General features: G+C 40.1%; 1 protein-coding gene across 2 annotated transcripts in view; it reads left to right on the top strand.

Moving 5' to 3' along the window:
• The window catches only part of RNF144B (ring finger protein 144B), an 88,187-nt gene that overhangs the window by 59,004 nt on the left and 14,765 nt on the right, over positions 1 to 14,418 (top strand). For both annotated transcript variants that reach the window (XM_065667239.1, XM_065667238.1), the window contains exons 3-4: positions 5,871 to 5,975; positions 13,435 to 13,495. In XM_065667239.1, coding sequence (XP_065523311.1) covers positions 5,871 to 5,975; positions 13,435 to 13,495 — 166 coding nt within the window. The remainder of the gene's footprint in view (positions 1 to 5,870; positions 5,976 to 13,434; positions 13,496 to 14,418) is intronic.

Raw genomic sequence — 14,418 nt, 5'->3', positions numbered from 1 at the left:
TAAATGTTATGTAGATCTGTCATAGACACTGTCAGTACTGTTGTGGGGACAGAGTATATTTATTTGAATACACAATTGATTAAATACTGAGGTGATCAGGGGGATAAATTTAGAGTTCTGGCATGTCACAGAAGTCAGTAATACTCCATATTCAATTTAAAACAACATCACTACTACGTTGTCTTGTGTAGCCACTGAAGAATGGGTAAATAGTTAGAAAGAAATGAAAGTTATGTCTTACTGAATAAAAAGTACATAAACAATGCCCAGAACTGAAACAAAAACTAGATTCCTATCTGTTGACTGTTCTGAATCATATGACACTACGAATGCCAACTTAAACATTGTGATTTCCCTTCATATACAGGGTTTGCCCTCACCTAAATTTTGAATTTGTAAAAAAGTTATGGCTAAAAAAGAAAATCAAACCCAAACCAATACAGTTTGAGGACAAATCTGGAAGAGAGATTTAACATTTTAGCCAGTCTTGTGGATTTTAAGATGGAAACCTGAAGTTTTCTTAGTTTTTCAGAAATTGAACTTGTCTTCAAGTTATACATTAGTAGGGAAAACCCTCTTTTGACAAGATGCTTTTGATAATTTCTTGCATACTTAATGTAGGTAAGTCATGCCCTAGTACTGGTTAGGAAATACTGTAGATCCATTTTTATCCTTTATGCAGTTTAAAGACTTAACTAATCCTTTACTTATCCTGCATCAACTGCTTTACAGTGGCTAGAAGCAATTTCTGTAGCATTTCTTTCTTCTTGCTACCCATCCTCTTATGTTTCTTAATGAAACTACCTGTTCAATTTTGTCATGTCACGTATGTGGTTTCCTTCCATGCTTTTGCATCCAAACCAGTGAGGCCTCATTTGGGGAGCTGGAGACCTGCATGCAGATGGGAGATGAGCAAGGTAATGAAACATGTCAAAGCACTTGAAAAAGCGATATATAGGAATGACTGAGATCCATCTTTTGTCTCTGGTACAGAGATTATCTGAAAATGGCTTTGAATAGAAACATAAGATTTCACAGAAAGAGAGGTATAGTGTCTTTGTCATATCATTACCTAGCAACATAACACTGAGATTATACTTTGAACTCATTGTTATGTTTAAATGCGGAACTGTTATGGTCCCTTTGCAGATTAAATTCATTGCCAGACATTTTTTTCTTTCCTTTTTTTCCTGGTTAGTACATTGAAAATCCCCTCCACACAATAGACTTCGGGGGAAAAAAAGCTGAGATTAGAGCAGCATGTAGGAGAAGTGTTGAAACGAAGAATTCACAAATAGCCTGAACAGAATTTTCTGTTCATGGTGCTCACAGCTGACCACAGAAAACACTTTCAAAGGTTAGAGGAAGTGTTCATTACTGAAGAAGGAATTTCTCATGTTATTAGTTTGTGCATTCCTGCATTGGGCTTTTAGGTGCTTTTTTAGAGATTCTTCCCTCATGTTACGACAAACACTTTCAGCAAAGCCTGAGCTCCAGGAGAGGAATGTGTACTTGGGGCATATGTAAATATTTACCTAGACTGTAATCTTTCTTACAAGTCCTGCAAGATAAAAAATAAAAAAGAAATGCATGTATGTTGCATGGTAATTTGATCCAGGTACTTTACAGGCCTTAACTTACTAGATACTCATGAGTATCATTTTGTGAAGTAGGTAAATGGATATTGACTTTATCAAATAGATGAAGGCAATGGTCTGAAAGACAAAAATGGCATAAGAATAAAAAGAAAATCTTGCCCCAAATGCTTAGACAGAAAGTTATTTCAAAAGCTGTCATTATACATGATGAATCTCAGGCAGATTAAAATTACTTGTAGTACGCTTTCCACTGAGGTTGACAACAGGAGGAAAATGTGCTTGGGAAAGATAGCTCAGCACCAAAACCTTCTGTTAGGTGTACTGAGTTTTACTGGTGGAATTACATCGTCACATTTGAAAAGATTCCTCTTGCTTGGTTGCATCAGGGTGTTTTTTTTATGTACCCCAGAACAGAGATATGTACATGGTATAGTTGCTCAGTGGAGAAAATCTGAGTAAACTGAACACAGCTGGTTAGCTTATACTTGCAGGTATGGAAATTAAAAATCCTTGTGTAGTTGTCTAGCATTTATTTGAGGGTGAACATAACGTAGCCAAAGCTCAAATGTTCTGGTCAGCAGGATTCCAGCCTGGTCAGCAAGACCACAATAGACTTTTAGTCTGTTTCCTCAACCATTTTGCCTTGACTATGTGGCACGTTTGTTGAAACCTTGCTGTGTTTGTAGAAAGGTCACTGTTGGTGACTTTCTCTGGCCATGGAGAGTAAGACGATGGTATCACTGCCACTGTAAGCCACAGATCCTTTGGTGCGGCTTCTCCAGCCACTGACTGCTCTCCATGCTTGTAAGTCACCACACTGTGGAAAATTCATGGGGAGCGTAGCCCAGGGGTGTTGAGACCATGTAATTTCTTGGATGTCAAGATTAAGATCCTTTCAAGGAGCTGTTAATACCACAGAAGGCTGAGTATCTTGATCTTACCTTCACTTTGTAGAGCAATTAAGTAGCGTAGGTAGTGTGTACAGTTTTTCTGAGATACTGCTGATCTTTGTAGACAAAATGAACAAAAAGTCTTTTGTATCTATATATATTTGATGTCTGTATAATGTATTCTCCGTAGTGTGGGAGGACATGCTGCTGAGGTCAGTCATGATTCATTATATAGATATTGAATCCTCTTTTCATCACATTTGCAGCTTTGTACATCTTTTCAGATACTTCTATTTGCTACTTCTCAAGTAAGTAGCTAAATTAGCAGCCAAACTGTAAAGAGTAGTAAAACCGCTCTAAAAACAGTCTTACTGTTAAACTGAAGGCATGTTTTAAAATTCTAGTGGTTTTCCACTGGCTCTTCTTTGCTGCTAACTTGTGAAAGAGGGAACAAGAAGTTCACATTCATGTACAGACTTAGGTAAAAAGCTTAATCCTTCAGTGGTGAGTGTTAAATGCTTCCTTTAAGTTTCCCAGCACCTTTAAAGTCCTTCCATGAACTTGTTGAATTGCATCCACAGCAGCTTTTCCAAGTGCAGAAAATCAAGGCAAAAAATTCAATACCTATAAAAACTGTTTAACACGGAAGTTTTCTGTGAAACATTTGAAGACCCATGTCGCTTTACAGATCTATGATAAAATCTCTCCAAGTCACCCTCTGAAAGAACAGCACCCTCTAAAAGTATCACAGAAGTCTCCAGTTTCTCACCTGTCCATACCTACAACCAGGAGTGAGCTGGAAGAGAAGGAGAATCCAGATGCATTAGCAGTCATTAAAAACCTCTGTTCTCCTGGCTAGGTAACCCTAATTGTTAAGATACTGCATATTGAAACTGACTGCAAAATCCGTGCTGTGGATTGAAGCTCCTTAAGAGCTTCGTGCCCATCCAGAAGGGTAATTGTCAGTGCTCTGAGCTTCTGTCCTGGAAGTCTAAATTAAGAACAAGCCTCTGGGCTGCTTCTGGGCCTGTAGTAACTTCTTAGGCTTTGTCCTTGCTCTGTAACCGGCTGACCTGAGTTGCCCTCCGTATACAAATCCACTGTACCACGCTGTCAAAACAAATTACTGAGTATCAGGCAGCACCAGTGAGGAGACTGAAGACAGGATCGTAGCAAAAGGTTGCTCTTCCATGCTTGCTGAGGAATTCAGGCAAACAAACATTAAGGGAAACATTCCTCCTTCCCCAAATGCTGCCCTGAGACTTGATCCAGAAAGTGGTAAGGTCTTCCATGAGGAGAGGTAGCGAGATGTAAGGAGGCTCTGCTGAAGCAACAACCACGATTCTTAAGAAGTGCACCAAACACGCTGCAGCATGGGAAAGGAACTTAGGGGGCAGAACTTTCTGTTTGTATTGTTCATGATGGAGGCTGGGTACAGGGCACTGAGGCTGCTGCTTGAAAAATAGAATAGCTCCTGGTTAAATCTGGGCTGATACTCCCTAAGGAGCTAATACTGTGTTCAGTTACTGACATGATTTCTTTTTTGCTCTTCACCTGTATTTCCCTCACCTCCCACATACTCCTTGCACCATCAGTTCCTTACAGCCTGCTCTGCTGCTTTCTTACAGGGGTGTGCTAGATCTGAATCCATTAGTGCCTAATGAGCTAGATATTTAAAGCTTACCATTTAGGTTATACCCCTGCATTCTTCTAAATGAATATGCTTCAAATATTTACAGATCAGAAGTAAGCTCATTTAAAATAATGAGTTAAGCTGATGCTACTTGCTTGAACTAATACCTCCATATAGTTCATCACAATTAACCAAAACATGTGGACATGGACATTTCAGTCAAGAGACAGATAGAATAATAAGGAAACTTCATTTCCATTTGTAAAAGTCCTAATTATCCTGACATTTAAGAGGGTACCAGTTTCCAATAAAAAATACAAATGAGGAAGTGTCTTTAATCAGAGCACGATATGCAAGGCCTTCTCAGAACAGTTCAAACTAACGCTGACTTGAATGTTAAATGCCTGTAAATACGGGGAAAACATTTTGTGAAGACTCTTGGGACTTTACCAGAGCTGATTATAGAATCATAGAATCATATGAGGAATAGATGTTCCAAAAGGCTGTGATTTCCCCATAACATAGCCAGTACCTTCTGAACTCAGTGCCTGTTCTGAAAGCTGGCTTAAGGTCTTAAAGACCTTACACTTTGACATATTTCTTCAAAACTAATGGAGCAATATGGGAAGAAGCCGGGAATACTGAGGGGGAAGAGGAGAAGTTTATCATGTGGGCATGAAATACAAATCTGTAGGGAACAAAGCTTCATTAGTCTTGCTGCTCGTAAAATATGTTGGTTTTCATTTACAATAAACTTACGCAAGCTGATACCAGAATTTGCCAGAATTCCATGTTTTGTTATTTTCTTAACAGTGATTTGCAATTAACTGTATGCTTTGTCATTATTTTGAGGAGACTCCTTTTTTTTTTGTTTGATTTAGAAGTGTGCTTACTTATTTAGCTGTGCCGTTTGGAGGTACAATTCAAGCCCTGTCCTTTGGTCCATTGCAGGAGGTTTATGCTGCGAAGCCTCTATAATATGTGTTAAAAAGACAAGCTAAATATATTTGAAACCAGCATGCCAAGTAAAATGTGGGGAGGGTTATTTTTCCCTTGGAGAGGGGAGGCCTGCCATTTTTGTGTAATGGAACAATTTGGAAACATTCATGAAGCATTCTCCATGCTGCAGGTAGTCTTTGAATTCCTGCTCCACAGACTAGAGGTTAATGATAAATCATGGTAAACCATCGAAATTACCTGATCGGGGGGGGAGGGGTTGGAGGTGGGGGGAAGAACTGATAGCTGCACATTTTCTAGGGCAGATTGTAACCTCCTAACTAGGCTATAAACTCTCTTCCCCTTTTATGCTGCTGAGAACAGTAGTCTCTTTCTTGTAAATGAGGTTTCCTACAATGGAGACTGCTGGCTGAGAGTCTGAATTAAGAACATAGGAGGAAAGACAAAAGAGCAAAGCCTGTTTAATTAGGATGAAAGATACTATCCCTGCTAAATCCTCCAATCCCAGTTTAGCAGAGCATAGGGATTGTTAGCACTGAAAGGTCTGACTTGCTGACTTGGGTAAACTCAATGCTCAGCAGATGAAATAATGCGTAATTAATTGTTCTTTGTTGCATTCTTTCCAATATAATGACTTGTAGCATTCACACTTACAATAATTGATGTTTCTGTGTGCTGGAGCTTCAAGACAGCCAGTTAAGGCAGTGGAGGTGATAGCTGTGCCGTATCTCTAGCATCTGTGTGTTACCAACATGTGGGCTATAACTTTTTTCTTTCTTTATTTGTTTTTAGTGCCTAAAACAGTACGTACAGCTGGCAATTCAAGAAGGTTGTGGATCTTCTATCACATGTCCAGACATGGTATGCTTGAACCATGGGACCCTACAAGAAGAAGAGGTATCAACGCTTTTTTCTTTCTCTCTTTTTTTTAACATACCTGGCCCCCCCCCCCCCGCCCCAGTCTTCTTTATATCTACATAATGAATGTGATCATAAACTTTTTCCTCCCTTTAATTACCTTTAATGAGCTTTTGGCAAGAAGCCTGACTGACAAGAGGAACTAGAAACAAACAGATGTTTTTCAAGGGTTTTGCACTTTTCCCTCCCTCTGTGCCTTGAGGAAAGGCTTACTTGGCATCCTGACAACCTCTGAATTACCCATGCAGGTGACTTAACCAGAATGCCCTGTATCCCAGAATTGCTGAGTTTCCATTACTGTTGTCAGTTAAATCAGATTTGATTTGACTGCAAACACTGTAATTCTTGCACCTCTCATAACTCAAGAGCAAGAACTCAAACTGATGGTATGCAAGGCCAGAATTTCTTCGTGTATGTTTATATGGGTCTGCAACAACCAATTTGAAGTCCAGTATAAACATGCAAGACTCTGTATAGTTATATGGAAAGAAAGGTAACTGCACAGCACTGGGCAGAAGTAGGTCTTAAGAGATTCAAGTGTCTTCACTCCCAAGGCAGATATGGGACAGGTTGAGAGCTCAGAAGCCAAATGAGGTTTAGGTAGGGCTGTTTGCTCATCAGATGTGCACAATCTTCCAGTGTAACTGGAAGATTCAGTTTCAAAGTCAGAGGTGGAGAAACTGGAGGAGAAATTGTGCTCTTCAGACCTTCTTGCACCACTTGGGACAGTGAGACCCAAGCGGCTTTTAGACGGCTCCTAACAGGCTGCCTGATGGCTTTCCCACCAGTGATCAAACAGCCTCCCACCTGACTTAGGGATGGTGCAAAGTTTCTGAATTGTGTTTGGCACCAAACCCATGATGTGGGAGAAGCTGTTGGCAGCATGGCTGGAACCCTAGTAGGTGCCAGCTGTTCTGTGCATCTAGAAGGCCACAGAAGACTGTGGACAAATCTGATGTTGCCCTGCAGCTATTCTTGCTTTGTAAACCAGGTAGCTGCCTGCTGGGCGTGAGAACACACACAGGAAAAGAAAACAAACCAGGAATAAAAAAGGTGGTTAAGGGATTGTAACTGGTTTTGTGCATTCTCTCTGCATTTGTTTGTGGAGACAAAATTAAAGGGAATCAGGTCTCCATCCCTGAGCTGAAGAAAAGCAGCTTACCTTCTTGGTTCCCTTGAGCCCTGTGACTACAGAAAACATAGCTGTGGTAGAAGTATATAATCTTCTTAAAGTGCAGTCACAGGCAGTGAAATTGTCAATACCAAAAATGCCTATTGTTTCAGAAGAAAACCATAATCTCCTCTCCAGCACACCTTTGAAACACCATGCTTAGCTGAATCAGGGCCTGGGAGTTGCAGCTATGTTTGTCATGGCATACTAGGATATGGTGGCACTTTGGCTGAATACAGGTATTGTGGAAAGTAGCCAGCTGTTTCCTTTCCTCCTTTCTTCTGTATAGATACTGTGAGGGCGTAGCAATGGCCCTTCTACCCATCCCACCAGGTTGGGGGTTTATTCTTCAAAATGTGTTTTTTAAAGAAAATTAACAAATAGTAGCATTATGATGTTATAGGAATTATAGAGATATATTTCCTCTTAGTAAAGCAGGAGAAAACTCCAGGGCAGGTATAAATGAACCATTAGCTTAATCCTAGGGTGTTTTTTGGGCTGAAAGCAGAATGACTAAACAGCCCAGATGAGCATTAGTATCCCATGGATGAATGAATGTTCTGATGCTCCCTTTTGGCAATGTGCTTGAAAAACAAACTTTCACTTGAAAAGCAAACAGGCACTCAACCTGGTTAAAATGAACTGCTCACGTATTTTGCCAAAATCCTTTCTTTAAGGAAGAACCACCCCCCCAGAGCCCCAAAGGAATGATAGAAAGTATAGATTATCTCTGTTAATAATATGAAAGCTTAGTATGTGAACTACAGAGTGTGTATGAGCACTCTGTATTCTGTATTGGTCTTTTTTTCACCTTTGTGTTAGCATCAGAGTTTTGAAAAATTACTTTTCATGTCATGTCCATTTCAGACTCTACTGTGACTGATGTTTACCAGGTACCATTACAGTTTGGAGAAAACATAGCAGTTCAGACTTTGTCATGGACATGGTGTTAAATTGGTTCCTAAACTTTGGGCTAAATTGTGTCTAATTATGTTAGCTAACGTGGTTGTTTTGTTTGCTTTTTAAATGCCTTTTGCCCTTGCCTGTAAAGGTGAATTTAAACGTCATTTGAAGTGAAGGAAAGCCTTTTCATTGGCTTTGGATTGAGTTGGATTCGATGAGGAAACTGAACAATTAATAACAAAGCTTATAAGCAATTTATAACACATTATAGCTATGAAGGTTCCTCTACCTCCCTCTCTCAAGGTCTTTATTCATACTGTATAGGAAATGATGGGAATTCAGGCTTTACTTTTGGTCTTTGTGCCTCTTTGGACCTGAGAAGAAAATGTTCCAAAAGAACTTAAAATGAAGAGTCATTTAAACTAGAAATATACTTTTCAGTGCTTTGAAAATATGTTTAAATATGTTTCAACCCCTCTGTTTGGTTGTGGGTTTGGTTTTTGGTTTTGTTTTGTTTTTTACTTCAACAAAATCCAGTCAAAACTGGTACATTTCCCAGCAGTTCTTTTTTTGTTTTGACAGTAGTACATTCAAACAGAAGGAACTGTTCCACTGGAGTGCTTGATTGCACTGGAGTGCAATCCTAGGTCAAATCTTGACCTGTTGCATCAAGATAGCAGCTGCTTGTATTGTGTTACAGCTGGTTTCAAGCAGAAATAAATGGGTATTGGTGGCAGGAAGGCAATGGTTTTGGCTACAGACTCTGTTTCAAATAGCTGGTTACACAAAAAAAGAGGGAAGTTTAAAAGCAATCTCATTAAACAAGTTGTTTGTCCTTTCAAGCTCTAGTAGTATGGTAAACAAAGATGATTTGGATTCCTTCCTGGAAGCAGAAGGTAGAAGGAATGTCTTATGTTAGTACAGTTCTTTTTAACTGCAGACTTCTGTCTAGAATATTCCTATCTCTCTTGGGAATTTGCTTCATTGATTTCACTGGACCCTAATCTAAATAAGGGGTAATTTGTCATGGTTTGAAACGGTTTTGTTTGGTGCAAATCCAATCACCAGTGTAAACTATGAATCAGGGTAAATCTCAACTGCAAACAGGGATTTCTAATGCAGTACTCACTTGGATAATGTCTGGGGAATTGTGCTTTGCTCTTTCTGATTCCTGTATTGTTTTGAAGCTTGTAGCATTGATGCCAATGATCCATGTATACATAACCTGATCCGGATTAAAACCATGCAGCAGGCAGTAAAGGAGTGACTGATTTGGGCTGTCCTCTTGCATCTTTTGAGAATTACCCCTTTGCATGCAGTGCAGATTCTGTTTATTGACATTCCATTGGTGTAGACTATGATCTGCACTAATACTAACCTGACAGAGGATTGTCAGCACTTCGTAAAGTGATGCTGAAATGGGACAATGACCCAGATCTTAGAACTCTTAATTACGCTATATTCCATACCCTGCTGAACAAAAATCCCATTGAGTGTCAGTTTAAAATAAGAGTTTTATTTTTAATTTGAAAATTGGTTTACAATTTGCTCCGGGCGATTGAAATGGTAAAATGAAGAGGAAGCTGAGAAAATGTTGCAGGCCAACCTATCTCTTTCAGGGTCAAAATTACAGTTTTGGTTCTTATTTACTCGTTTTTAAATAAATCCAAGCAGAGCAAATGAGAGAATCTTAATTTTGTTTTTATTTGCCACTGAGTAAGAGAAGAGCTCCTTAATGGAGGAAATGAATAATTTAATATTTCATTATGACTTTAGTGAGCATGGTAACTGGTGAAGAAAGGTGTGGGTGTAATTTCTGACAATGAAGAGTCTGAACTCCCATGCCCCTTTCAAAAGCAAACCACTGCCCAAATTAAAACTATTTTGCACTCCTTGCAAGGCCAGACAGTGCCCATGTGACTGGGACTTTCTCAGAGGAGGGCAATGCAACCCCTTTGCAAACGGCCATTGCTGCTGCCAATACATGATCTGCCCTTGTTGTGTATCTGCTGAAGTGAGAAAGGGAGAAGCAGTTGGACTGGTGAACTTCCCTGCCTTGGCATTATCAAGGTTTGATTCATATGGGTGTGAAAGGAAGTAAGATCTATTCAGCTTTCTTGATTACCTCCTTGCATCTCCCTTGAAAGCCTGAGAATAGGTGGAGCAGTGATTTTCCCTTTCCACTGTGGTAGCCAGCATTTGAAAACAGGGGAGTTGTTCTTCCTTGGCTCCTGCTTACTGCACTGCCTGGGTAACAAGGAACACTGCCCCTGTGTAAACTGAACCCGATTATTTCAAATGCTTTCATTTTCCTTCCTTTGCTCTTTGTCTTGCATAGTAATGGGGCCCTGGTTATCGCACCACATTGGGCAGTCTTTTTGGACGCTTGGCAAGGGTCCAGCTGGAGCCTTTTGTGGTAATGAACCTTCAAAATTTTGCTTTTTTTCCATGGATATTTTTACTTCAGGTGAAAGCTGCTGCTGTTGGCGAGAGCTCTTACATGTTCTTGTGAGCTATAACAAGGGTATTTTAACCGCAGATGGTGCTTACAGGGTATAGAAAACCAGAAAACTTACTTCAAGTCCCAGCAGCCTGCTAAGTCACAAATCAACATCTTTTCAGGAGAGGAGAGTTCTTCCTCTCATTTTCTTCATAGGTTTTTATTGTAATCTTAACCCAGTATTAAAAAAAAAAACCCCAAAAAAAGAAAGGGGGGGAGAGAAAAAGACCAAAACCTTGTCCTGTAGCATTTCTGGCTACATTGAATAATCTCATAGCCTAGAATAAGAAATGTCTGCTTTCTGACATGCTTATGGTCTTTCTGTCTTGGCTTTTTGCCACCTGCTGGAGTGCTGGTTTGCTTCTACCCCAGATCTACATCTTCTGTCTAGCCCAGAAGTGTGTGCAACTGTGGAGAAGAGGATGTGTTTGGGATGGACTCCTGCACAGGGCTGGACAAGTTGTATGGAGAAGTTGTTTGAAGATGAACATTTAGACTCTGATGCCAAGTAGAAGATAAAAACCTAATCCCCTTACCATGTTTACGGCTGTCCTCCTCAATTAAGCATAAGTGGGATTAAAAGTTCACTCAGGAAAGGATTTGCTGGGGTTTTTTGGGACCTGATACTCATGTTTCTTTTCTTTTTTTTTTTTTTTTCCCAATTAAATTTGCATGTACAGCTTTGATGTGTCCCCAATTTCAAGCAGCAGCAGATTGTGCATTCCTGTCCTCTTGCCTAACAATATTAAACCTGTGGGAGGCTTTGGCTCAGCCCTTCTCAGGTGGAGCTCTGTGTGGGTGTTACTGGGGTCTGATCTTTCAAAGCTTGGGGGAGTCAGTGCCAGTGATGTGTGTTCAACACTCAGAGCTGTATGCAGGGATGGGGGACCTGAACTGTGAAAAGGGTATGGAGGAAGAAGAGTGGAGTTGATGAAACACGTGGGAAAGGCTTTCTTGGTAAAGTCAGGTCTCCAGTTGGAAAAAGGAAGGCTTACAGTGCTGACTCTGCTTCCTATTGAAATCTGCAGTGACACTCCTAACTCCACTCCCACTGTAATCAAAAAGGATGATTTTTAATACATGGGAAGTTCTGGGCTCAGTAGAGCTGCTCTTGGAAAATTATTAAAAGCAAAAGCAAGCACAGAAAGACCCCAGATAACTAAACAATTCACTCAAGTGGCTCTTACAGCATTGAGACGCACTGTTTTAATTTAGTCGTAATGAAGGGAAATTTAAAGTAGTTGCCAATGCTCACCCAGCTAGAGAGAAGCAGTGACTTCTTTTGTTTTCCAAACTCCATTTAGATTTGCAGCTGCCCTGTGGAGAAGTGGGCAATACTGAAATGATGTTTCTTGTGGATTTTATACAGCTTTGTTGGTTGTCATCTTCGCTGAAGCTGCTGAACTTGACTCTTTTCCCCCTGTTTGATTGTTACTTGTTTTCCAAGAGCGTTACAGCTGATTTCTGATGAACAAGTGAAGAGTTTGCCAGGAAGCGCTCCATGTCTTACACAATCATACTAATGTAATACTGTTTAGACGTGCAAATACTTTCATACTAAAAATAGTTTACACCCCAAATTCAGAAATTGAACAAGGACAGTACTTTTGACCCAGGGCTGTCTTGCTTGTCTAAGAGTATGCTTTGTTCAGATTTGTTTGTGTTTCCCATTGTGAAATTAAATCCTTTGATTTCTTCAAGTGTAAGTCTTTTAAGCATCTTTGAATACTTAAATCTTGACATCAGATAAATGATCCAAATATCTGCTTCAGAATGCAATTTTAATTCCAATTGATTTGATGTGGATATATAATTTCCCTTTTTCATCTACAAAAGCAAATTATCTGCAGCTTGATGTTGAATTATATATTGGATTTCTTTTGCCTTTGTATTTCTTCTCATGAGTGCTGTGTCTCACATCCCAGAAGGATAGCAAGGGCCAGTGTCCACTTCACTGATGACAAAATTTTGCCTTTTACAGTAATCTGAAGGACTGTGCTGGGATTCTGGATGTGAGGTTTGAGAGCCCTTCATTTTGAAACTGCCAGTTCTGCACTGTCCCACAGTGCTTCAGATGATGAGGTGCTGTGTTAGTCTGGGTTTATTTTCAATAAAAGAGAAATAGGTTTTCAGTGCTGGTACAATATTACAAATGAGTCAGATAAAGAGAGTGATCTCAGATTTGTTTAAGGGCTTTAAATAGGGTACTTGGTTTTCCTACATAGACTGTTAATTGTCTTTTAGGCTGCTAGTTTAATTATGGTAATTAAAATGTATCAGCAAAGCCTGTTTGTCTATGCCAACTGAATTTGTTAACTTCAGCCCAGTTCCCAGTGGGCTGGTGCATGTCTAAGTCAGATTCCAACAGCAGTGGCATTAACCATCTCAGCCCCAAACCCATGAAGTGAATAAAAAAATGGAAACCAAAGAGCTAAGTGACCCCTGCCATTAAGGCTGGGGAATGAGGAACCATTCATTTGAGCTGTATTCTTGTGCATGACCAACATACTGCAGTCTAGAAGCCTGGCAAGCTATCACCCTTTGTTACATTAAACCAACCTGAAATAAGACTGAGAAGCCTGAAGTAAATAAAGAATCCACAGAGAAGGCTTTCCTATGCATAGTAAAAAAGGCATGGGCTGAACTACTGGGCTGTGTTGCTGAAATAGGAGAGATCAAGAGCTACTTCAAATTTTGGAAAAGGAATCCAAGGTATAGAGGAACGTGGTGGTGAAAGCAAGCAGAGAAAAGTGGTGGATTGGAGAGCTGGCTCAGTTGAGCAGGTGTGTAGAACAGAGTGCTTATTAATTCTTTTCAAGTCTGTGTTTCTAAAGTTTTTTGTGTGTGTTTGTTTCTCATTTCAGATTGCCTGTTTGGTGCCGGTTAACCAGTTTCAGTTATACAAGAGACTGAAGTTTGAACGAGGTGTGAACCTTTTGGTTTCTATTACTTTTCTTTTTAAAGTGTCAGTGGAGGCAGCAGTCTTACATACTGCAGAGACAAAGCCTGTTGGGCAAGTTAAAGAAGAAACAGAGAAGATACCTTTGTTCTGAAAGAGTTTAAGAGCAATCACTAGGTCTGGCTGTGCTCCACAGACAATTCTTTTAATGTTTTTTTATTTTATTTTTATATTTTCTGAAATTATTTCAGTGGAGCAGACAGAATCAACAGGCTGGTGTCTTAGTGAAACACCACAGTTTTACTGAAGCTTGTGGGCAACACCTTCAGATTGCATGCCTGAGGCTCCATTGTTGTTCCTGCAGCATGCTCATCCTGGGTCTTTCAGGTGGTGGTTGTACTGGTAGAACTAGACAAGGTGCTAGAGGCTGGTGCAGGATGCACACAGTCCTTTCATACATCCATAGGAATCTTCAGAACTGGGTGAGACAGACCTTGCAGTGTGATACAGGTTTTTGCAAAAGCTGCTTGCTCCATGCAAGGAGCTTTTCATATGTAGAAGCCTCATGTATGCTCATCTAGTGTGTTTTATTTTTCCTGAGGGATAAATGAACCCCTCATTACTGAGTAAGGCCCATTAGTAAAGACGTTTGAAACTGAAAGTGTTACTGGGGCCCAGCTTTCCTATGCCAGAGACCAGCCTTCTGCTTCAGAAGATTGTTCCTTGCCAAGGCTGAAGAATAAACATGCTAGTCAGAAAGATGAGCTTCCACTCTGGTTTTAAAGGCTGACACCAACTTGAAAGCCTCAGCTGGAAGCTGCAGTGTTTTTCAAAGAACTCACTCCATGGTGGCTTGCAGGATAGTGTTTCTGGACTGATCTATTGTGACTCTGCCTGTTTTCAAACTTTCCCTGAAAGACTTCGTGTTCTTGCTTTACATGTGTGTGTA

This window comes from Lathamus discolor, chromosome 2 (genome assembly GCF_037157495.1).
Source record: "Lathamus discolor isolate bLatDis1 chromosome 2, bLatDis1.hap1, whole genome shotgun sequence".
Classification (NCBI taxonomy): Eukaryota; Metazoa; Chordata; class Aves; order Psittaciformes; family Psittacidae; genus Lathamus; species Lathamus discolor.
Note: the sequence above shows the minus strand (reverse complement) of the source record. Positions and strands in the feature narration are given on the sequence as shown.